At 39.4% G+C, this 25,801-nt stretch overlaps 1 protein-coding gene across 3 annotated transcripts; it reads right to left on the bottom strand.

Annotated features, from left to right (window-relative positions):
* Window positions 1–542: 542 nt before the first annotated feature.
* RBL1 (RB transcriptional corepressor like 1) lies at window positions 543–25,729 on the bottom strand. Of its 3 annotated transcripts, none has more exons than XM_035123307.3 (22): window positions 25,094–25,729; window positions 22,777–22,910; window positions 22,012–22,212; window positions 21,482–21,546; window positions 21,270–21,398; window positions 21,015–21,175; window positions 20,660–20,709; window positions 18,783–18,969; window positions 17,610–17,776; window positions 16,167–16,279; window positions 15,267–15,370; window positions 14,138–14,275; window positions 12,402–12,566; window positions 12,078–12,213; window positions 10,677–10,928; window positions 10,151–10,368; window positions 8,819–8,995; window positions 7,447–7,518; window positions 7,216–7,294; window positions 5,475–5,650; window positions 4,423–4,590; window positions 543–4,104 (listed from the first exon to the last, which is right to left on the bottom strand). In XM_035123307.3, exons 1-22 carry the CDS (start codon window positions 25,241–25,243, stop codon window positions 3,934–3,936), a joined length of 3,213 nt encoding a protein of 1,070 aa, XP_034979198.3. In that variant the 5' UTR covers window positions 25,244–25,729; the 3' UTR covers window positions 543–3,933. The 3 variants fall into 3 exon arrangements, with proteins under 3 accessions (XP_034979198.3, XP_034979199.3, XP_088530627.1); XM_035123308.3 differs by having other exon boundaries at window positions 5,475–5,647; XM_088674501.1 differs by having other exon boundaries at window positions 3,792–4,104; window positions 18,834–18,969.
* Window positions 25,730–25,801: the final 72 nt, after the last annotated feature.

The following is a 25,801-nucleotide window of genomic DNA, read 5'->3' as shown; positions in this document are numbered from 1 at the left end:
AGTACTCATCCTATATTTCATCTGATTCTTCAGACCTAAATGATTCTTTCAAGATAATCCTGAATATTGCTTCTGTTTTCTAAGGCATTTGCTACTCTGCCCAATTTGCATTGAGTCATTTGCAGATACAATGAGCATCTCCACCACTCCCTTGTCTTAGTTAGGTATCAACACACATTTTGGTCCTGTGGAGGCAAGTGGAATTTTGAGTGTGTCATGAGCACCACCCTCTTTAATTGCACCCTCTCTCTGCACTCTGCACCCTCAATAGATAGAAACAGAAATTCTGCAAGCACTTATCATGAACTCCTGTGCCCCTTGATTGAATCTCTTCAACAGAGATTTGCTTCACCCTTGACTCTGTGAAGACTGTAACTATGACCAATTCATCTGAGCACCACAGGAGGGTGCAATACAGAGGAGACTCGGTGTGGAAAGTGTGGGGAAATGGACCACCAAACAGGAAATTGACGATCACCTTTGGGGTTTTTACTTTGGAAATCTCGGGCCCTGCAATCTGGAGCAAGAGAAACCAACCAATCTGAAAGCAATCAGAAACAAGTGTTTTAATTAAGGATCATATTTACAAGGATTTTCCCAAAGTATTATGGAAATATATAATTCTATCAAGTCAAATATTGCAGGATCAATAACCTCTTGTAGACAAAGTTGCAAAGTTACAAAATATAATACAACCTATTAAATCATTATTAATAAATTCGGCATCAGCCGTTGAGATAAGAAAATATAGATATGTTTGGAGGGCAGATACTTTGAGAAAGAGCATTTGAGAAATTAAGATCAACTGATGTGGGGGGAATGCACTAAAATAACAGTACACACAGCCGACAGTCTACTAAGCTCATTGCATTTTTATGCTACACAGTAAAAATGTAACAAGTAACACACCTTCAAAGCCGTCATTGCCACAGAGATACTAACTTTATAAAAAGCTCAACATTTAGATCCTGTGGCACTTGGGGAATTTCATTCCCTATCCAATTATTAAAACACAAATACACTGACATTTTCTGTCGTGAAGCATGAAACCATGGCTCTTCTGTTTTGCCTTACTACCTATTAGACTGGTAGACTTCAGTGCATTCAAATTTTGACTTAAGGTGGGCAGAGGGGAAAATCCAACCATAAAGGCCTCTGCAGTGCAGCCATGGAAATCTTAGTTGCTGTTCCCCATGTCCCAACAGCAGCTTGGGGGGGGGGTTAATTCCAAGCACGTTTCTGTGGGATTCCAAGGGATTTCTAATCCCTTGACATGCCCTCAGATAAAGGGGAAAATATGCCAGTCCTGGGACTGGGTCTACTTGTTTTCCCTCCATTTAAGACCAATGAGATAGAATATATTTCATGTGGGAGGCAGGAGGAAGGCTGCACACACACTTTCTGACCTATTGACGTGAGTCCAACAGGGCTGAAGATTTGAAAGTTTGCCCAACCAACCAGTGCTTCCCCCTGCGCATACCAACCAGAGAACCATACCTTCATAAGGTACTCCTAATCAAATATCTTCTTTAGAGACCCCTAAGCATAAAGAGTTAAAAATTAATTCGGTACCCAATGCCAGTAATAGAAAATGAAGACTAAATCCTACAATAGTTACATATAATGTACAAAAACACCCAATTAAGGCTAACTTTTGTGTAGATACTACACAAGCGAAATTATACTTTGGGGGGGGGCAGTATTTATTAATAGGAATGTAGTAACACTTAAGCAAAAAGAGCCCCAGCAAATCACAGGAATTGGAAAAACGTATTGTCCAAATAAAGAATGCATGTCTTTTCTTGTTGCTGGTTGAGGGTTGTTTTTTAAAAAAATATTATCTTTCCATGTTGCTAATACTCAATTTGCAATCACTATGACTTCACACTAACATGGTGCATTTCTTACTCCTTTGACTTGGTGAGGACAATTTCTTCTACCTGAGAGCAGAGAAAAGCATACGTCCAGTTGGTGCTTCAAGCCACTGCAGCCTTTCTTGTTTGGGGGGGGGGGCAGTTGCGGGGGAGATATATTTGGGATGCCTGACACTCAGAGATGGTTGCTTGTAAGCAGCTGCAATGTATAGCCAGGCTCATCAAAGTGTAAGCAGGCATGTTACCTGAGGAACTAAGAAATCAACTGTAGAGTATGAATGACATGCTTTTCATAGTTGGCTTACAGTATGTAGGCAGAGGTACCAGCACGACAGAGAAAGCAATGTAAGCTCTGGAAGTTACAAAGAGTGCTTCTGTCTAAAAGCATAACTCATGGCCTCTTTAAGAAACAAAAATAAAATGAGATAGTAAGATAACAGAAGATAGTATTTTCCCACTATGGCCTACAATAGAAGATTGTAGGCTGCTTTCACCTTTGCTGTTGTACCAGCAACAAAAACAATCCCAAACCCCATTTCACTTCATTCTGCAGAAAGTTAGCCATCCTACCTGCAGCTAAGAGTACAGCCCTTTAACATTATGCTCATGATTCAAATCAAAACACTATCCAAGCATCAGATAAAAAGGTGACATCTCTTCACTCTCAACTAGGAAGTGAAAAATACCTGGTTTTACTAGATGAATGACTAAAAGTAAGCATTGTCTGTAGTGATTAGAGGATGTATTGATATTGGGAAATTTTTGTGTGTCTAACTTTGGTTCAAAGCACAGGAGAAATGTGGGATGGGAGAAACTGCAGTCTTCTGGGGAAAGGGGTCGTTAAAAAGCAAATTCCTTTTCACACCTCTGGGTCAGCTAATTGCTCTATGACTCTCCAAGCAGAGAGATGCTTATCTGATTTACAGCATAAAAGGGTGAACTGTAATTTAAGATGTGTATTGGGGCTGCAAATTCATGCTCAGGAGGTTAAACAGGTACTTTGTGATTTAAAGTACTTGTCTGAGAATTTGGGGAGGATCAAGGCTTGAGTACAAACAGGATTCGTTGTGTCAGTTTGACAATCATACAATATATATGTTTGACCCCCTGCTATTGGTGATTCTCTAAGGAGGATCTAGCTTTCAGTGGATTAATGAAACTTGCTTCTCTGATATAAGGGTTTAGCGTGAGTATGCAACCAGTTCATTCTTATTTTCTGCTTGTAACCTCTCAAGAACTGTGTAACCTGTTTTTTAAAGAATTGCATTATTTTACTAAACTGCCTTTCCTTTTAATAAATATTGAAAAGGATACTTTTGTCCTTTGGTGGTGCTTTTGCCGGTGAAGCTGAATCAGTGCCTAGCCATTCAGACATCTACTAACACTACCTGTTGAAATTCTGTCTGCGGTACTTTAAAGTACACAGGGCCAAGGGAACCTGGTAAAGGCTGGAGTGGTCTTCCTTAACTCTTGCTCTAAGGTTACTTGGGGTCTAAGGAAGTGGTGGCAGAATCCTACCTTTTGTTTTGTGTTTTGAAGGTTAACTATACTCCTGTCCTTTTCCCCCAGCCCTGGTCTTACATGGAAGGACTGGTTGCTAGGGACAGGGAGTTTAGAGAACCACTACATTGTCCAACTTACGTCACATTAAAATAATGTGAAGAAGGTAATAATGTTCTTTCAACCAATAAAAACCAAGCTATTTCTCCAAGTGAACTTCAAACCAAGAGAATAATCACACTAAGGAACAACTGACTGGTTATTACATCTCTAACATGTGGTGGCTGCAATCTGAAAACTTTGGTCCTTCTCATAGTAGGAACTGGTTCCTAATTTCAGAATAAAACTTAAAAATCAAATAGCTGCACCTATAAGCTGTAGGACAAAGGATCTAAAAGTTCCATTTTAAAAAATGAAGTACCATAAAACTACTTCAATGTTTTGACTAGTCCACCACCCATGTAACATAAGCAAAAATTAAAAGTTGAGAGAGGACAGTGTTTTGAGCTACATGAGACAGATCTTAACAAGCTTTGGCCCACATAGTATTCTTGCAGACCTAATGATTTGCTCTTTCACTGACAACATCCTGAAGGCGTTTAAGTAAAACATCATCATTCTCCTGGCACAGTCTCTTTGCTGGTGATTCTGTGTCACTGTCAATTGAGATTGCTCTCTTCTTAGGCCTCTGTCCTCCTTGTTTTATCATATTGTTGATTTCCTTCAAACTCTGAAAATTAAAGAATTACAATCAAAGCTGGTAATAATTAAAGATAAAAACAAAAAGAGCTTAATATGTGTCTTTATTAAAGTATATTAGGGGGAAATCCAACATTGCAGAAACTTCCCCTTACTCTAATCTGCACTGCAGAATCTTGTCAGTTCTACTCATGCACCAACTCAACTAGATATTGCCCGCAGCTTTAAAAAAATGTTCAGAAGTGCTGTATAATATTCAATCTTTGATTAAATTATTACAATCACATATAGTATTAGGGCACTTCAAAAAGGTATGGAGAAGGTTTTAAACACTTAAACAGCATCTTACCTTAGAAGGGCTCCCATTAAATTTATATAAGAGGGCAGCAGTTTTAGGTGTCAAGCAAGCACCATTCTTATGTGGTGAAACATAAACAGAATGTTGCTGGGATATCCGCCGAGGAGATACAGGTTGATGTTTAATGCTTGGAAATGGGGAAAGGGAAGGTGCTTCAACCTTGGAAAGAAAAATTGCAGAGTTAAATACAGACAGGCCATTCTCTAATTTTGCAAATGTAAGATTTAACTGAAGAACACAAGCTCAAAAATGACAATTGTAACAAAGTTTATATTACCATTTTCTAGACCAGGTATGTTATACTCTTAATTTTGAAGGATCTTTTTCAGCCACCAAAGAGATTCCTGAGGCTGCTTCCATACCAATTCATCAAATAGCTACCATTAATTTGATCTTAGGCTTTGAAAAGAATTCTCTGGTACCTAAGACTTATAGGAACTTGTTGTATAGCAGTTAAGAGGAGAACAATATAACATGCACCTCTTTGAATCTCTCTTTAGAATACACATCTAATAATAATTTTATTTAACATACCACATTTGTTAAGTATGCATTACTTAAAACCTAGGTTATTTATCATCACAGTATTACTGAAATTTAGGGCTGTTAGGTCATTTACATACAGTGGAACATCGAGTTGCAGATGTAATCCGTCCCAGAGGCACATCGAAGCATTTGCATCCAGAAGCGCCACGTTTGCATACACAATTTAGCGCTTCTGCGTATGCGTGAGTGGCAAACCCGGAAGTAATCCGTTCCGGTACTTCCAGGTTGCCATGGGACGCAACTTGAAAAGACATTAACTTGAAGCAGACGCAACATGAGGTATGACTGTATTGAAGGATCTTTCAGAGAACCCAACAATTTCTCAAGACATTTTGAATGTAAATTTGCAACCATTCAAATTATGCTTATGTAGAAAGCTAATGACCATGGTACTACTCCTTATTAGTTACACACAGTAAGTTTCATAATTGATTAATACAAACAGATTTAATAGGAGTCCACATAGTTCCCCCCCCCCAAATTCCCTTATGTATTACCTCTGGGTGGTGTTTATCTGACGTAGGTTCCAATTTCAGTGCAAAGACCTGCACTCTTCCTAAATAGATGGTGTCATAAAATGTTGGAAGATCCCCTCTCTCCTCCTTTTCCAAGTCTTTGGGAATTTCTGTTTTTGTTCTCATAGGTGAACAGTTCATCTTCCTGGGTAAGTCTACTGAAATGAAGGTGTAAGAAAAATAACATAGGCTATTATTATTATTATTATTATTATTATTAGGAAAGATTTGAAATGGTAGAGATACAGGCAGATAGATAACTTCTCTCTTCACCATTCACCCAATCTGCTATAAGTGGTCCAACAGCACAAGCCTTTGCTTGTTTACTTGGAAGTAAGTAACTTAGGTACAGCATCCCCAGTCTTAAGTGGTTGTAGTAAATGGGGATTGAGCCAATGTATATAATTTCAAACCAGCAATAAAATCAGTTCACCATGTAATGAATTCTGGCCAAATTACCCAACACAGATGCTCATCTTGCTTTCTTTCATCTTGTAACTGGAGACCGAGGAGCCTCTGTGACAAGGAGTGACTTTCATCAGTTTAGGGTGATATGCCAGCTATGGCCTCCTGGACAGAAATAGCCCAACCCATGCTTGAGTAGCATCTAGGATTGTTTGGGGAAGCTTTTAATGTTTGATGGATTACTGTATTTTAATATTTTGTTGGAAGCAGCCCAGAGTGGCTGGGGTATGTATAAATAAAAAAAATTACTACTACTACTACTACTACTACTACTACTACTACTACTGTAATGCATTCTTTATGATGCTATTTGCTGACTGGGACAAGTTAATGGGAACATATATTTCAACAGCACTCACTGAAAGAAACTTATTGCTCTCTAGAACATTTCCAAACACAATTCAAAGTGCTGGTACACCTGCTCTCATGAAGGCCTTTCTATGCACTGGGGTCATCCACATTCATGACATTTAGGAATCTTGTAAAAACACATCTCTGCTCCCAGGCCTGTGTTAATGCAATATAGTATAGTTTTAACTCTTCCCCACTTCTTTCGTATAATTTTCTTCCTATATTTTCATGTTCTAAGATTATTACACCAACTCAATGTTGGTAGTAGTACAGAAGTTTTAATCCAACTGCAATTTTTTTGGGGGAAAACAAATATCCAGGGATTGTATGAATGGATACACCTGCATGTGCCTAAAGAGATCCTTAAATTCCAACCTTACAGGACCGTCCTATGGATGTTTACTTATGTGTGTCACACTGGTTATTCCTACTCTTTCCTTGGTCACATAATAATAATAATAATAATAATAATAATAATAATAATAATAGCAATAATAATAATAATAATAATAATAATAATAATAATAATAATAATAATATTTATCCCCAGCCACTCTGGGTGGCTTTCCCAGCTACACACATTTGTCATTTTTCTACCTCCTTCTAGGGGTAGTTTGGTCTGAAGAATCTCTGTCATAAAAGAACTTGGACTAAAAGTCCAAGTATCTGATTCTACCACCAACTTTAGAGCCATATCTTTTCAGCAGATTTATAGAACTTGGGCATCAGGGTGGTATTCAACTCAGTTTTAGTCAACTGAATACCCAAATGCCATAAATTTCAATAGGTCTACTCTGAGTAAAACCTAGATGAATACAACCCCCCCCCCTTATGAATGTATGTATTCAGGAATTTCATTTCCCCTTAAACCATTCAATTAAAGTTTAAAAATAGTAGATTTACTTACCTTCTTCTGACATCTCTTCAACTTTTATATCTGACGCTGCCTCTGTGGACGCATTTTTCAATAAAACACTTCTGTAGACCTATAGCACATGGAAAAATGCAGGTTTTGGAATTGCTGGTAAATTGAAAGAAAAGGTTTACAATTTCTCAAAAGTGCAGGTAATATTTAAGTAACAAATGTAATACTTTACTGAAAGCCTTAAAAAATGTTTTTTTTTGAGAACATACTTACATGGCTATTTGCTTGTGGCTGGTTTCTATAGCATTTCATTATGTCCTGAAACGTTCTTTCATCTTTGGATACCTGAACAAAACATGGCCAAACTCATTACACAATAAAAACATTCCTGTAGACATGCATGGATTTGAAGGGCTGGGAGAGCGCTTCTACATGCACAAGTGAGCTTCCAATGACTTCTCCTGCAGCTCTTTGTGTTGCTTGACAACTCAATAAATCTTTAGGAGGAAATTCCCAATGGAGCATAAGGAGCTGGGCCTTTGAGATGAAAATGAGCCAGTGCTAGTGCATATGAATACATGATGACTGCATATAGCCTAAATGAGGTATCCGCCAGCAACAATCTTTATGAAGAAACACAAAACTGGTGGGATGCTGTGCATTTGAGGGTTTTTTTTAGTTGCATGCCATATGGCTAAGTGTGTGGCAGTAGGGACCAAAGTGTTCATAAATGCTTATGTTGTGAGCTGCCCTGAGATCTATGGAGGAGAGCGGTATAAATTTAATAAATATTAATGATAAATAAATTACATGGTGGGAAGTAATTCTACGGGACCTCAAAGTAACAGGAGTCATATTTTATTATCATTGTAAAATGGCACATAGTTTGAATTAATGTCTTTTGTTGCATACTCCCACTCACATCATTTGTAAAGATCGTGACAGCAAATATTGTTGGAGCTCACACCTAACTGAGCACTGGTATTTAAATAAATTCCTTGCTCTTCCCTTTGCTCAGCAACTGCTTTGGAAAGGGAATGCCCAGCAAATACTTCCCACTCTCCAGCTCCATAACTACAACTATGGGTAAATGGAGAAAGGGGTTTCCTACAGCTACTAAGTGCATTTCTGTTTCTAACTCACAAGGTAAAGGTATAAATTCCTACCTTCCTAATTCACTTGGCAGTTTGAAGAGCTCAAATTAGATAAACGTGAAACGACTATGTGTTGTTCTTAAATATAAGTTGGCATTTGCTTCAAGAGACTCTAGAGGACTTGTGGTACAGGAAAGATTCTGAAAAGCGACCAGCTACATATAGCACCTCTGGGGAACACAAGGAAATCTTATCAAACTGCTATATAACACAGTTTTGAAGGCTCAGTATCAAAGCATCCAGGTTTTGCATGCAACAACTAATCCATGCTGTGATAGCGAGCAGGCAGCAAATTGTTGTTACAGTATTTGATTGACACAAAGGGAAATTACTAATACCAAGGATTTGGGATGGAAAAAAACACAGAATCGTTAGGTTTGTATTTGAACAACTTATCATATATCACTAAACAGGCAGCTGGAATGGTGATATGAAATTCATGCCAGAATATAACATAAAAACAGTACTGCATTCTGAACAGAACGCCTTACCTTTGCCATGATGAACAAAGCACAAATTAGGAGCTGATCCAAGTGCCTATCTTTCATTAGATCTGTACAATGAACCAATGTGAATTCGAAACATGTCCATATCTTCCTGCGCAAATCATTGGAAACATCCAGTTTTATGCACAGATCACGCAACCGCACACTTGCCAGATGATACACCTAAGATGAATTACCGTGTAACACTAAGTAAATTTAACAGATTTTTTGGAATGTTAGGAATTTGAGGGACAAACAAGGAATAGGAATGTGAGGAAATGGAAGTGTACACTATTTTTATTTAAGGTAATTTTGTTCTTTAATACAGACTTTATATTTTAGGAGATGTTTGAAACAGTGGTATGCACACATGCAAAATGCTATGGCCCACCATAAATGTTCTCCTTTAAAGCTACTCCCCATCTTGGCTCAAAGGCTTCTAACGCTAGCATATAAATAGAAGGTGTCTCTTTCCCAATGTGTTTGGTATATGTATTTCCCCTTACACCCATTTTAATTGATTTTCATGCTCTACTGTAGGCTCATTGCTTAGTTATATCCCATCTCCATTTGGATATTTAAAAACATTTCATCCTTATCCCATAGGGGCAATTTAATCCAAAACAGATGCTCTCCAGCTTCTGTGGGTTCCGCCCCCCCCCCCCCGGCCAGTGCTTCCATTCACACAAGTGGAACTTTAGATCCAAGCCAGCATACTGTGACTGTTGAAGAATCATTCCCAGTGTCTGCAGTCATGGGATTGTTGTCTATCACATGATGGTGTATGTTGTCATTCCATGGAGTGGGAAGTGACGGAGACAGGATGTTTGTGTTACTGTGTTCCCTGAAGTGGGACTATTGTCCCTTGTTCTTTCTCTTTGCTGTCTGATGCTAGAGAGAGAGGGGGGGGAGCCATGTTGCAGTGCTCCAAGTGTATTATATGTAAATAAACGTAGATTAGCCAAAATGCTGAATTGCTGAGGTCTATTACGGAAAGTGCGAAGACTCTGCAGATCCCTAAGTGTGCTGATGTCTCCAAAGCATCAGTCGCTGTGATGTTTGGGCTGGAGACAGCTTTTGAAGCTCCCGAACGATCGACCAGGAGGGAGAGAACATGCCAGTTGGGCATGTGTCTTTACCAAGATCCTACTCGTGTGTAGGACGCTCCTGTAACAGTGACTTGGAGTAAATCTATTTTGTACAATGTTGTGAAGTAAATCCTGCTGGCTTTAATGTAGAATATTTTGTTAGGGCTATTACTACGAAGCATTATTTTGTGGCAGGGGGAGGTGGCGTTAGAAACTTTAGCAAAAAATATCTTCTAGAAACACTTTCTACCTTTCTGAAAAATAGTGCAAGAGATCCAGTTTTCTTTGGCCTGCTTCCAGCTGGCTGATATGCCTCTTGTGCATGAGTCATATGAGGATGACTTGGAGAGACACTGATTAAAGCTTGAGCAGTGAGTGGGGCTTGTCCAAGGCTGTCCACTTTAGATTCTTCAGACAAGTTGACCGAAATCGGTATCAAAGGTATCCCTCCAGTATTATTTGCAATACCTAGGGTATATCCACAAGTTACAATTTATGTATTTACAACACACGTGCAATGGTTAATTGCAAACAGAAAAATTATATAGAAACTTGTTATATGTGTATTGATATGCATGTTATTTACTCATCAATATAGCTATACCATATAATGCCTTTATAAACAAACACACCAAAGAGAATTTTCCACAATAGTTAAAAGGCATTCAGTGAACCAAAAGTGTTTATAGACGAAAGTTTCACATTTATTACTCTTCTCCAAGATTACCAGCATTATAAGCTAAATTATAAATTGCAATTATATATATTCAACTTACCATGCAATGTAATTTTTTGTCCTGTTACTGTAGCTGTTGTCATTGCAAGAACCGTCTGCTCAGTTGAAACAGGCACATTTTCATCAACAAAGCTTGACACCGGGGCAATTTTCAACCTAGTCCCTTCAGTCAGATTTTTTTCTGCAGGTTTTTCTTTAGGGCTTTCATCTCCAAAAAGTCTCCTCTTAGCACTTCCTGCCACAGGAGAACTATAGCGATCATGAACAGAAATGGGAGACAATGGTTGCATATCTAAAATGAAAGAGGGGACAATGTGTCACAACAAAATGAACCTGATCACAGAGAGGTTAACTTCATTTCAGTAATTAAATTTTGAGACGCAGAATAGTCATGCACCAATACTACATTTTCATAATTTCTAAATAATCTCTATCGATTTAAGTTCCTATTTCCACAAAAATTCTTTCTCAGAGTCTAAATAACAAGGTCACATTTACCACTGAATGGAATTTTTCATTTGTCACAAGCCATACATCAGTAAGGAAAATAATGAAGCTCAGCAATCTACAGGAGATTACAGTGTGTGAGCGAGAGACTAACATTCATTTAGGCTGCTGATTCTTAACACTCCTTGAAGGATCTTTTCTTTGGGAAACAACTTGTTTAGAAGTAAACAATTTAGAAATAAAGTGTGTTCTTGTCCTCAAGCAGAAGCAACCCTTCTCAATGAGTCACTTATGTAAAACTTGTTTTCCTTCTTAAGAAGGGCAACACTTTCCACTTTCTTATCTAGGCCAGTGTTTGTAAGCCTATAGTCTGTAAGCTTGGTTAGGTCTGCTTAACTGCTTAAAATGACCCATCAGCCCTGAGCAGCCCCTCTTCTCCCACTTGCATGTTACTATTGCAAGCAGGCTGGAGTTCCTTCCAGTTTCTGGAGCATTCTGACCTGCTAGCAATCATAGTGCACAAAAAGCAGGAGAGGCAGCTTTACAAAGAACACAAAGAGCTGGTACCATCTTCCTCCCCATGTGCAGCACTGTGGGGGAAATCCCACTTATCCCTTTGCTGATGGTTGCAGATTAGTTGGGTGGAGGTATGTCTGCCTGCCTCTCTATGTGCCTGGTCACTCTGGTGCAGCCTATCATTGGCATGCGCCTTTAAGAGTTTACCAACAATGAATGCAACCTTTAGAGGCTTTTATGGCTGACAGTACTACCCAGATATATGTATAGTGGCAGTTATATAACTTTCAAAATTTTGAAGGAAAGGTTTTCAGAAAGTAAAACATTGAATGCTTTCCTTCTAGCTTTTAACTAAAACCCAGATGACCAATTCTAATTGACAACCTGGACAATGAGATGCTTTTAAATACAAGTCATTTCACAGACAGAAAACAGTAATAAGATATTGAGGAAAAGGGGAGGGAGATGATGAGCTTACCCCGTCTAAGACTTTCCCCAAGATTTGTCCGAACCTCTTTTACTCGAGGATGCACTATAGGAGATACTGGCATCATGGGAAGATGTCCGAGTCCTCTTCCTCCATTCCCTGTTTCAAAATTACATGGAAATATTACCTGGGAAAGAAAATGTGACAATTTTGAAGAGGTAGGATTAATACTGTTTTGCTGTCTATTATACAAATATTTCTTTAATGGGGAACTGAGTAGTTCACCAGAAATTTCCCTCCTTGATTTAAGGGGTGAGAAATATGACTTAAATTCCTCCCATGTGTTCAACTTTAATTATTTGCCTGTCAACATACTTCTTCACAGGTAGGGACCTTGTTTTCTGATGCTTGGAGGGCATCCCACAGAGCAGAATCTTTTGTCCAGGCTAGGCTTTCAAGAATCTGTTCCTCAATGCTGTTGAGATGTTTTACCATATCTCTAGAGAGTCCTTCTTCCGATCGAATCAATATTTCAATCACCTTGAATGAAAATAGTATTTTGGTCACAGACACACTGTAAAAATCTACTTCACTAACCATCTTCATTGTCTCACATTAAGAATTGCATATCCAAAGCATTTTCCCCACAGCTCGTTTCATCTGGCGTTTTGGAGGCTCTCCTGTGTTCTTTCAGCATTTTTCTCCAACCTCATCTCCAAAGTCTTCAAATTTTTCTCAGGCACACCAAAAAATTATATAAAAACTGAATTGCTTTCAGACTCTTTTACTCCAGCAGTTTTTAATTTTGGAATTTCATATATAAACTGCCGTGAGATCTACGGGTATAGGGTGGTATACAAATTTAATAAATAATAATAATACAACCCCAAACATTTTGGATATGATCATTTTATTATTAACAGTGAGACCTCAGACATTAAAAACTTCCTGATACAAGGATGCCTTCAGAAAGTCGTGAAATTGTTTATTTCTTTGACATCTGACAGAAAGGCATTCTACAGGGCGCGAGTCACTACCGAGAAGGCCCTCTGCCCGGTTCCCTGTACCTTCACTTCTCTATAGTGAAGGAAACACCAGAAGGCCCTCAGAACTGGACCTCAGTGTCTTGTCTGAATGATAAAGGTAAAGATGTTCCTTCAGGTATACAAAGATGAGGCTCTTTCGGGTCAGAACCATTTGAAGGTCAGAGCCAATACTTTGAATTGTGCTCGGAAACATGCTGGGAGCCAATGTAGATCTTTTCAGACCAGTGTTATATGGTCTCAGCAGCTGCTCCCAGTCACCAATCTAGCAGTCCCATTCTGGATTAGTTGTAGTTTCTGAGTCACCGTCAAAGGTAGCCCCACACAGTACATTACATAGTAGCCAAGAAAATTACTTTACAAAGAACACAAACACTCATCAGTGTACAAAATTTTTACCTATCAAAAGATAGTAACTGATTGGCATTATTGTCTAGGTGTCATTTCTGTAAGAAGTCAGAAAGAAGGATTTGCCAAATTGCAAACCAACTTTAATTCAGTTATGCCTTCTTTTACTAATCTTCCTAACTCCTTCCTTCAACTCTTCGTTGGATGGCATCTCCACCTTAAAAAGTAGTATGGAAGCTAAACAATTTCATCACTAACGTACAAGTTCTATATTTGTTTCATAAGACAGAAGTTAGGCCTAACTTTGACCAATACTAAATGCCTGGGCCATTAACACCAGGGCCGTCTCAAGCACGTCGGGCGCCCTGGTGCGGAGATCGCTCTGGCACCCCCGCCCCGCTTCTTGCCGCGGCTGGTGGGCGGGTGCAGCGCGCAGCACGGTTGCCACGCGGCGCCCCCCTACCGGGCCGGCACCCTGGCGCCCTGCGCCACCCAGACTACCCCTAGAGCCGGCCCTGATTAACACATTACATTTTTATGTGTGCATCAAGAGGCTTCAAGTGTATGTCCAAATCTGTTAAGTATGCATGCAACAATCTTGCACTGCCAAGGCACTGTGACTGACCCCTACTGTTCCTATCAAGCATGCATAGTCTGTGAAACAGCCCTTTGACAACTTAATATACAATACACGAAGTCAGTGCTTTGCTTGTGCTTTACCTTATAAAAATAGAATGGCCTGAGGTTAAGAATCTCAATGATCCAGGGGAAAGTTCGTGGTGAACTATATGCAAACAGCACTATCTCCAAACAACATGCCAGCAAGGAACGGTGGAAAATATCTTGCTCTAAAAGGGCCTATAAGGAAAAAGCAGAATGTTTAACCTCTCAGTCATATAGCAAATTGTAATTCAGCATGCTTTTTAAACCCTGCCAATCAAACTTGAGATATTCAAGCTGTTTTGTCAGGAAGAGTTGAGATTTAGTTATATGGAAGGTGCTCCAACACTAGAGAGTTCACAGCGGACATTAGCACAGCTCTATGCCTAATGCTCCTGATCTGCTTCTGATTTCTCTCTTTTTAGAAGTTCTGTCAATTATTCTACTTCAAAAAAGATGTTTCATATAGTAAAAACCTAGGTGAAGTATAACAGGCAAGCATTCATTTCCAGTTTTACTGGTGGTAACAACACATTTCTTCAGAATTACCACTGGTTATATTTTTAATAGCAGATTCTGTAGGTGATAGGGAAACGGGTTTTTGAAGTTCCAAACACAGCACTGAATTATTCAGTATTTAATAAACTAATACTGATATAAAATGAAGCTTCTAATAAATAGTTTAACAGAGTATCTTCACCCTAAAAAGCTAACATAGGTGAGACCAGTTTTGTCTCTGGGGAAGGACTGAGGAGAGATGGCTGCCCCAGTTTGGAAGGTACTATCATCTGAACAGCACATAAGTGAACTAATTACAAGGGAAGTAGTACAAGGGAAGGTTGAGCACATTCAAGTGACCTTATACAGAACCAGTTCATTAAGAACATAAGAGCCCTGCTGGATCAGGTGAAAAGCCCATCTAGTCCAATACCCTTGCTCTTACATTGGTCCAGCTAGGTAATTATTGCCTACTCTAACTAGAGAGCTCTCCAAAGTCCCAAGCAGAGTTCTGTCCTAACAACTTTTACCTGGAAATTCTGGGAACTGTACCTAGGAACTTCTGAATGCAAACTGAACCCCTCATGCAATCTTCAGAATGAGAGAAAAAGCCTGAAAATTCTGATCCTTGGATTTTGTTCACCAAAATAGGCTTTCCATACTGCACCCCACCCCCAGTTGGTTTACTTACAGACATGTCTTTGCCATGTAGCCTCCGCATTTCTTGTACCATTATGGTTTCCAAGATTTTATAATAGAGGATTTCTGCCAATTTTAACCGGTTAACAGCAAAATCTGCAATTTAAACAGAAAGTGTTTACATTTTTACAGTTTAATTATATTATACTTCTATAGTAAGACCCAAAAGTTTGTGACTTCATATTGATGAAGAAAACATCAAATGGCTCAGGGTGCCATCCTGTGAGTCAGAGTAATGCAGTAGGGGGCTTATTTTATAGTGAGCATGCATGGGATGGGACAGTAAATGCAACAGACCAGGCTTCCTCAAACTCGGCCCTCCAGATGTTTTTGGCCTACAACTCCCATGATCCCTAGCTAGCAGGACCAGTGGTCAGGGATGATGGGAATTCTAGTCTCAAAACATCTGGAGAGCTGAGTTTGAGGAAGCCTGCAACAGACAATTCATGCTAGCTACAAGTAGGATCTGAAACAAAATGTTGCAGTGTGGAGTGCTCCCTGTTCAGAATCGCAGCCACTCTATTCTATTTCCTGTCCTCCTAGTTTTCCATTCCCTCGCCTAACTGACAGCCAGGCAACCAGCCAACGTTCCTTGGTCATTTCAGGCCTCTCTGGAATGTGGGGAGAGGGGGCATTTGAAGAGTTTTCTATATTTCTGCAAACCTTTGGGTTCCCATAAGACTGCCGATAACTGTTTTGTATGGGTAGTCTTTATAGCCACCTAAGGAACAGCACTCCTCCCCTAAAGATGGAAATCAGTACAGTATATTAAAACAGCTACATGAAGTATTCCAAACATGCCATTTACACAAAGAACTGAAAGTTGTGTTTTTGTTACCTTTGGCTTTGAAACATATGAAATTTTATATGTAATTGTTACTTCCATTCCTACCTATGTGAGATCCTGGCTGATCATCAGTTGATCGTGTATAGCTCTGACAAAAAACTTCCCCTATCTCTTTCACTCTGTTCATGATTGTTTCCACAGGATTTTGTATACAAGACCTATAGTATAAAACCAATAAATTAACATAATATATGAAATGTTATGTAATTATCTTTAGATAGAAAGGCTTCCACTTGCCACATTCTTTTGTAATTAATACCTTCACTTTACTGCATTTTAAACTAGAATACATTGGCTGCATTTGCACATGATTTTACATTTGAACAATGGTTTGCTCAACATAGCATGAGTTGTATAACAGGCATGCAAAAAAGTCATGACTTGTTTCGTCAAAGTTTGGTTTGTTGCCCAGATTAGATTTCCATCTGCTCTTGTAACATGATGAATGTCAGGGGTGGGGTGCCCAAATAAACCATGATTAAACAAAGCTATTGGCTTCACATATAACATCAAATCATACTTAAAACAAGCAATGGCTTGTAAGCCAACTACAAGCTACTATGTGGTTTGCTGTCAGAAACAAACTATGGTTAATCTCCTGGGCTCATGTGTTCAAACAAATATCTTAGCATTATGTGTGAACCAAACTGTTATGAAAGGCTTAGACTACAGAAAGTGAAGGATTAGACTTATAGATTTGATGTTGTTTATTTATTTAGCTTAAAATTTATTCCATTCCCCATTTGGATGTGCAACATTGCCTTACTTCAGCCATTCCCAACAACTTAATAATTGTCTATTCTAAACAAGGAGTGACTGAACATTTTGAAGTATAACTAACTTCCCAAATGATCATTGCCTTAGCACAAAATAAGTGGAAAAAGAATGCCCTAAATGTAGTAAACCACTTCCCAAAACAAAGGAGCTCTGTAGTTCTGGAATTCCATTTCCATCTAACTTTTTCTTGCTGTAAGAGGACTGAGCCTAACTAACCCCCACCCCTGAATAACCAAGGCTGGGAAGCCATAAAGTTCAGTTCCTATAGAATGAACACCTATTGCTGCCATGGCTAGCTGGAAGATTGTTGGATAAGGCGAGAGTATGATCAGTTTTAATTTTTAACTTCATTACTTATACACTTACTGTATTTCAAATCAGTTCACACAACTTCAAGGAACCAAACAGAAGGAAGCAACTTAATGAATTACTAACTGCAAGTCATTATATTTCCCAGTCATGATTCAAAGAGCTTCTATAGTTTAATTCTCCCCTTTTCTTAAATAGCAATCCCCATGCCATATTGCTAGCAGTTTTTTAGACAGTTCCTTAAATTTCAATAAGTGTTTTGCATGATAATATTGGAGTTGTAATCCAGGAAAGACACTATGTTTCTTTGGATCCAGTCCCCAGATTATGATTAGATTTGATAAAAACCAGAATGGGGGAAGACCTACAGATCTGAGAGAAAGAAAAGGAGTATCCACTTACTCAAAAATAGCTATAAGCTGTTCACTAGGTGCATTTTTTAGCCCTGCTACAATGCTTTGTAACCGGCTTACATTCTGTGTTGCGGAAGCAACAGGAGTAATTACTTGTTCCTTCTCTCTAAGGTATCTCCTGCCAGTCAATGGAGTTGAGGGTGTGAAGGATCTTTTCTACCAAGTCAAAGAGAAACATCTTTCAATTGTTTTGGCCCATGGTTAACTTCACAAATACTATCAAAACTTTAGATCACAGCTGCAGAACATGACACAACAAAAACATACCCAAAATAGCAATCCCAGAAACTACTGACCATTCTTTTTTTAGACTATGGGTTGGATCCACTGATAGGTAGGCTGGCCCCACTCTCCTATCAAAATGGCTTGCTCAGAGTGGTGGAACAGAGGATCAGGTCCACTGGTCAGATTCAGTTCCCCACCAGTGGTACGCTCTTGTTTGGCTTACTGTACTGTATGAACAAAACCACTGCATTGTTCTCCCCCAATCTGCCCAAAAGTTATTTAGATCTTGCATTAATCACGTCTTAATTTTTTAAAAAGTTTGTAAAGATGAAACCATTTCTCTCTATTTTGTAACACCTGTTTACTTTCTGCAAGCAGTGCAGTCAGGAAAACCAATTAATTCCCCTGTCCTTCTGAAAAGTGTTGGTATTTATTTCTCAATAGTATGTGGACAAATAAGTTACAGAGGCCCTGCTTTTTGGCCTATAGATGAGAGCTGGTAGGCACATGGATACTAAGAAAAGCACTCTCTCAGTGTCTGGAACTCCACATGTTTGGAACTCTATCTCTAGGGACATATGAATGTCCTCATCACTGCTCATTAAAGAACAAGCAACAACTATGAAGATATTTTTATTCCAGTTTGCTTTTGATTGAGTTGTGCCAGGGAGTTGTTTTTTTCAGGTGGTTCCAATTTGTGTAATCTATGGTTAAAATTTTGAAATTGTAATTATTTTATGTGTTTTATTATAATCTTGTAAACTGTATTGTGAGGACAGTGTCCCATGAAAAGGCATTAAAAATGTATGTAAATAACTTACTATTGCTTTCTATGTACTGTACAGAGTTCAAGACACGTTGACTTAAAATACCTCATCTACTTTTCTTGCTGGAGACTATGAAAGCAAGCACACTTCTGTAATACAACTAACATTACCTTCTCAAAATGCTGTTGAAGGTAACACTCTACATGAGCTCTTGTCATCACCTTGCCAGATGGCATATCAGTAGAAAACTTCCGAGGAGTTCCAATTTCTTCTTCTGCATCTTCTCCCAAGAAAACTCTCTCATCAAAGTCTCCTTCTGTCAGAACATATTCTTCATATTCTTTATTCAATGCTTTGCTGGAAGACAATATGCACTACTGTATTATGAATTAATGTTAAAAGAAACTAAACTGATATATTTTACCCATTGCTATACACACATGCTCTCAGTGCTCCCCTACTCTACTACCTATGGTTTATTAGTTTCTACTAGTACAAGTTGAATTTTTTTTTTTGAAACCCACTGTTGGGATAGAATGGAAAAAGGAAGCACTAGCAATTAGGGGGTCTGAAAAAGCCTTTTAAAATGTTTTACATTGTTATTTATTTTCGTAAAATGTATGTACCACTTGATTTTTTAAAAAACCCACTCAGAGCGGTTTACCAAAAGTAAAACAGTAAAATCAAGAAAAAAGTACAGCAGTACTTTAAAGCATACAAAAATTAAAGTACTAAATTTTCTAAGCATCTGGGTAGGTTTCTCTAAACAATAATGTTTTTAGCAGGTGCTGAAAAGAGTACAGTCGTACCTCGGAATTCGAACAGAATCCATTCCGGAAGTCCGTTCGGCTTCCGAAACATTCGAAAACTAAAGCGTGGCTTCTGATTGGCTGCAGGAAGCTCCTGCAGCCAATTGGAAACTATGAAAGCTCCGTCGGATGTTCGGCTTCCGAAAGAACGTTCGAAAACTGGAACACTCACTTCCAGTTTTCAATCGTTTGGGACCCGGAACATTAGACTCCCAAGGCATTTGGGAGCCAAGGTACAACTGTATAGTGAAGGTGTCTGTTTAGGCACTGCCACACTATATGATCAAGTTCTTTCTACTTGATTCAAATCTTGTAGTACCAGCAGGACCCAAACAAATGTGCTTGGACACTGGAAATTGTTCACCACTTCCCTATATAATTTTAAATAGCAACGCCTATAAAACAAGTTTTTGCTTTAAACAAGAAATCCACTAATGAAGTTCAACTCCTGACTCAATGGTCAAGGGAAGGGCCATAGCACATTGATCTAGCACCTGCTCTGCAGGCAGAAGGTCCTAAATTTAATCCCTGACATCTCCAGGTAGGGCTGGAACAGATTCCTATCTGAAACCCTGGAGAGCAGCTGCTAGTCAGTGTAGACAACAATAAGCTGAAAATACCAATGGCAGCTTCTTATGCTTGCATGTCATAGTAAGCAACAAACCATAGCTTACCATGACTCTAGTAAATGAGCTCTATTCTCCCACTTTGCTCCAGCCTGCCTGAAACTAGGAGAAACAAACCACATTTGGCTTAGTGTTTGTTCTTGGCTTCCACTAATGGTTTGTTTGGAGAGAAACATACCACAAATGCTGGTTCTCACGTAACACTAGTCCAAGTCTCATGATTTGTTTCTCCCAGCTGCAAGTAGGCAAAGTGAAGGAGGAGGGACTGAGCCGTGTGCATTAGTGTTCTGCTTGTTCAAAGTAAACCAAAGGTTTGCCCCCAAACCAAGTTAATTTACTAGAGCTGGAGTCTGCAACATGAAGCAGCTTCCTAAATCCACATGCCTGGATTGTGCAGGAAAACAAGATAACATCCTTCAGGATCTTGTGTAGAAATACTCCAGAATAGGAATGCACCGTATTTTAAAATCCAGTGTGCATTTATTGCCATAGCTTGCAATTCATCATTAGTAATACAATCAGATGATAGAAGAGCCATTTCCAAAATGTTCTATCACCAGATTCACACACTGAAATAAAAGCATTCGGGTAATTTTTGAATGCGAGACTTACTTGTTGTCTGCAAAGTTACTACAATCCAAAAGACAGTCTCCTTTTAAAATCTAAATGAAAAAACAAAAAAGCAGAAAAGCAGTTCAAATAATAAATAAAACAAGAACAAGCAAGCCAGCCTCTGACAGCACAGCTGTGTAGCATCAGTTAAAGTGGCTCTGACACTTAAGCATTATTTAGTCAGAATCAGACTATCCAGAAATGTTTTCCCTATTTATATCAGACAAAGATAAATATGTGTTTAAAGCAGACTTGAAGTTTTGATTAAAAATAAACAAAAAATTACCAAAAAAACAGTGAATCATCAGTCCATTATAACCTACTCAATAATTAGCAATGATTTTTGAGCATATACCTCTCTATCACAGAGCTTCGAGATATATGGTTTAAAGTAGTGTTCCTTTATGGTCTTGGCTTCTACCAAAAGACCATCATGTAATTCACATAGTGTGGCAATAATGCACGGAGGCCCTTCAGAAGTCCTGACATCAGCTGTATGGAAGTCTTCTGGCAAACCTTAACCAAAAGGGGAAAAGTAAGTGTCTGTCATGAATTAGAAACTAATTTCAAGACTTGTACAAAAAAAATGCATTGGGGAAAATAATCATACCTTTAAAAGATGAATTCAATAGATCTCTCTTATGTGGACACAGAAGTGCATTTGCAAAAACCAGATCCAAACAGCACAGAAGCAAATGGTATGAGTTCACTAAATCACCTCCAATCATATTGAAATTCCCTTTGGAACAAACCACATAAACACAATTAAGACCGTATAACCCTTCAAATGAATATAGGGAATCAAGTTAAAGCGTGACTTACCTTTTGTGTAAACAAATAATGTCCAACAAAAGTTGAATAGGTCTTTAACATTGCAGGGCACCCGCCTACAGAAATAAAAGTCAAGGTTAAGTTCTAGAAAACTGTTCTATGAAGATATGCAGCTAGAGCATTAACTTGAATCTAATTAGCAACTACCATAAACTGCAGTAGCAATTTTAAACTTGAGTAGTACAATGGATTCCTCCATTAGCCATACTTCCATTTGCCATGTTCAAGAACCCTTCCACCATTATCACCATCCCACTGACTACCTAGTTCTTTTGTAGTCTAAACTACACTATTTTGCAGAATGCTTCTTGTGCCTATCTCAAGTTGGGCACCACAGGAATTGTGTAAGATTACATCAGCCTGCACCAACCTGGTCCTGGCTGCAGATTATGGAAGTTAGAGTCAAAAGGGTACCAAACTGGCAACGGCTGGATTACAATTAGCTTCATCATTATATATTTTTAAAGTATTATTATTTTACACAATATATAATCCAAAATACCCCAGTATTTCAGTAGTACCTGTGTTTCCTGCTTCTTTGTAGCTTTGGTTGTTCTTCATCAGGATTTTTAAATATGACCAGGAATATTGGCTTAAACTTCTTGAAAATCACTGCCGACACTTCAAAGTTTCTCTCCAGTCTCTCCACTCGCTCCCGAAACTCCTGAGGCATATTTGACATGTCCATCCACTTTTTCATTTTACTAAAAAACTGAATTAAACTTAAAAAAGAATGACATCAGATTGTAGTCTTTACTATAGTTCATATCAGTATACAAGGTATGTAATTTACAGTTCTTGTGTTGTTGAAGACCCATTTGCACATGCAAGAAAATCACTTGATTACAAAATGTTTACAGTTGAATGTATGAGCTGACTTAACTGCAAAGTCCAGGTCTGAGATGTCGTGAAGGTATATGAAGAAACTACATTAGCACTGCAATCATCAAGTACACATGCATGTTTGAACTAGTGTTAGAATTATCCTTTGACATATGCTATGCTATTTGGTTTTTAACGCTAAAAGAGTTAGCCTAACTACATTCAATCTGCAAGAATCTTCTGAAACCTCAAAGTAGGCAACTGTGCAATTTGAAAATAAATTTCCAGTTTAAAGTATTTCATGTCTGAGGTTACCTCTATATGCACAAACCAATTTTTTAAAAAATAGTAAATTATGAACTTATGAAGCATAAAATCATAAGCACACCAAATAATGTCTTCAGACTGAAAAAAGCTAGAAGCAGTATGGGCACTCACCCATTTATTTTCAAAAGAAGTAATACCTTAGTTTTGCTGAGCGTAGTATCCTGGTGAGTGAGACACAGTTTCCTTCCCTCAGGCCACTTCCTACAGTGGGGATAATACTCTTACGGCAAGCAACATAGAGAGCACAAGCCAACCAATGTACTGTTTCCCCCTGCCAAGATAAATAAACAATGGCCTTTAAGAGAACAATCCTCAGCTTATACTCTGAAATAAAGAATACAAAAAGATGCAGCTTTAGAAACGATTATTTTCTTGAGTATTCAGGGGAGGTAACAAAAATGTTTTTGATTCTTTTAAACTAAACTACAGTGGTACCTCTACTTACGAATTTAATGCGTTCCGAACACACATTTGTAAGTCGAAAAAAATTGAAAGTCGAATCCCATAGGAATGCATTGGGAGAAAAATTCGTAAGTCGAAGCAACCCTAAGTAGAAAAAATCCTATCTAAACCGCATCCAAGATGGCGGACGGAGCTCCATTCATAAGTAGAAACATTCGTAAGTAGAGTTATTCGTAAGTAGAGGTACCACTGTACTAAATTTCTCTTAAAGAATAACTTGGTACCAACTCTGTTTGATGTACTTATTAGAAGATATAATAGAATAAATAACGTCAAATCCTATGAGCGATAGCTATTCTGAATTTGCATGAACTCTCAAGCAAGCTTTGACAAGCCCATGTTCAATCATTTTCAAACGGTGTTCCAGGGAACTCTGGGATTGTTCACAGAGAAAGTTATATGAAAAGCTTCTATGAAAGATAGCTTGTCCACTGCCACCAATCTTTTCTTGAGATATGCTGTGTTCTGAGGTCCACTGAAATTCACCAACATCCCACATGACTGGACAATTGTAAGTGTTTTCTAACTAGATTCTGAACACATGCAGAATTCTCTGCAAAACACAGAGCAAATGAAATGTTCCCTTAAAAAGACACCAAATTTTAGAGTCACTGTCTTGGATGCAAGTCAAATATCTGGAAAGTTACTGTGCAACAGCATTATCCATCATAGAACGTATGCTGAGGAGTTATTTTCAGTTTCTGCTTCAATTTTTAGCATTAGAAATGAAAACATGGAAATGTGTCACTGAAGGAGAAGAAATATGGCACAACTTTTTATCTAACGAAGAGTTTTCGGGCCAGCCAGGTTAGCTATCTTCTGCCATTGTCAAATGTCTATCGCAGGGAGACAACACTTTGCTTTCAACTTGCAAAAAACTACAAAAATCCTAGAAACCTGACTCAGTCTTTAATCTCTTACATGTACAATATTAAATATTTGAGCTTAACATTGAACTCCAAAGCTATAACCTTTCAATCCTGTACCTAATCTTGACTGAGTGGTTAAGTGCTGGAATCAACTTGGGGGACGGGAAATTCTCAAGAAATCTCTCAGCAAATAAATAAACATGAATGCTCAGTAAACAGTCAACATCACACCCCCTCTCTGCAAGCTTTGTGCAAAGCAATCAGCACAAATGCTTAACAAACAGGTTGCCTGGTAGCAACTCGGGGCCCAAGAGCAGGTGGCGTTCTCAATGTCCATATTAAAAGGAAACAACCCGAGTCCTTGCCCACAAGGTATGGGAGGCAAAAGTGTCCAGGGCATTCACGACTATGGGGGCACAACTGATCAGAACCTACAAAGCTCCTTAGAAGGCTATGACTATTAAAATACAGCTTAAGAATCGTTAATAATGCACTTTTAAGTGAAAGCTGAGCTGCATAGTAATGAATCCATTTTGGTGACGGGGACAACACAAATGGATGTAAGTAGTGAAGAAATGAGATTTTTGAAACCTTGGTTTCTCACTGGTACTTATTTACTGAAGACCTCGAGTTAATTTCTGGCTCTTGTGGGAGGCCCCCATTTAAAAGGCTGTCAGGCAAGTTCGCGTGGAGGAGGCTGGCGGCTGCCCCTCCGTTACCCAGAGTAAGCAAACAGTCTCAAACGGCTCGGTCAGGAGTGAATCGAGAAGTGAAGCCGGCAGATGCAAGAGAGGGGTCGACGCCGGTGGGTCGGGAGAGAGCAAGCAGTAGCGGGGGTGGGTCGGAGGGCAGCCTGCCAGAGGACCCACAGAGTCTGGAGCCCTGCCTGAAGCTACTGAAAGCTCCCTAAAAGCACTTCATAGTGGCCCACAGCCCAGGTGGGGCCCAGCCGCTTCGTCCCTTGAGGCGAATTAAAACCCTCACGCAGCCCGTCGCCCCCCGCCCACCCGGCTGCCTGCCGCGCTGAGGCCACTGAAGGGCAGGTCAGGGGGAGGCGTCTGCTTGCAACCTATTCACCTACCGACCCACCCTCCCTCCCTCCGCAGGACAGGCTGCTTCCCACCTCCAGGCTGTAGGTGCCTCGCAGGGCCGTGAAATCCCGAAGAGCCTCGGCGGCGCTGCTAGCGTCCAAGTTGAGCTCCTGGCAGAGGTGGCCTATGGCGGCCCGGATGGGACACTGGATCTCGGCGGGGTCGTCGTCTTCCCCCGGCATGATGCTTCCCCCGCTCCCGCGAGACCCCCGTGTAAAAACAGGCCTCCGAACCCTCCCACAACCCTTTGCGCCGAGCGCGCCAAAACGGCCTCAGCCACTCAGCGAGCAACACTCAGCTCGGGCTCCTCCCCCGCCCGTGAAGCCTCTTTAAATATCTAGCGGCGTTTTCGCAATCGGTAGATTCGCAAACTCTTCTTTCGGTGGTCGTGCGTGTGCGGGGAGGAGGAATAAAATGCACTCAGGTGTCCCCAAGCCTTTCTGATAATTGGTTCCCCCCAAAAAAAATTTTTTAAAAATGGATATCCCACATACACACGCACACGAACTAACGCGCACCAGACAGCCTTTGCATGGGAGTCAAGAGGAGGGAAAAGGCAGGGTGATCTGCTCAGCTCCACGTTTTACTAGCCTTCCTGTCGGTTCTCCAGATTATCTGTCCAAAGGACAGCAGGGTAAACAAACACTCCTCAGTAGAAGTAGTTGTCACTTTTCCAGCCGAGGTTCAAAATAAATAAAAAACAAACAAAAACCGCAGTTATTTTCTCATAGCAACAGGGA

Source organism: Zootoca vivipara, chromosome 7 (genome assembly GCF_965207765.1).
Source record: "Zootoca vivipara chromosome 7, rZooViv2.hap1.1, whole genome shotgun sequence".
NCBI classification, from domain to species: Eukaryota; Metazoa; Chordata; class Lepidosauria; order Squamata; family Lacertidae; genus Zootoca; species Zootoca vivipara.
The sequence above is the reverse complement of the archived record's forward strand: the minus strand, read 5'-3'. Positions and strand labels throughout refer to the sequence as shown.

What these genes read in the sequence shown, in the direction of transcription:
- RBL1 (XM_035123307.3), bottom strand. Translation starts at nt 25,243, where the DNA reads ATGCCGGGGGAAGACGACGACCCCGCCGAGATCCAGTGTCCCATCCGG. An exon ending in ATTGAATTCATCTTTTAAAG is followed by an intron (nt 21,176 to 21,269) that starts GTATGATTATTT and finishes CTTTTGGTTAAG; the next exon opens with GTTTGCCAGAAGACTTCCAT. An exon ending in CGAAGCTCTGTGATAGAGAG is followed by an intron (nt 20,710 to 21,014) that starts GTATATGCTCAA and finishes TTTTTCATTTAG; the next exon opens with ATTTTAAAAGGAGACTGTCT.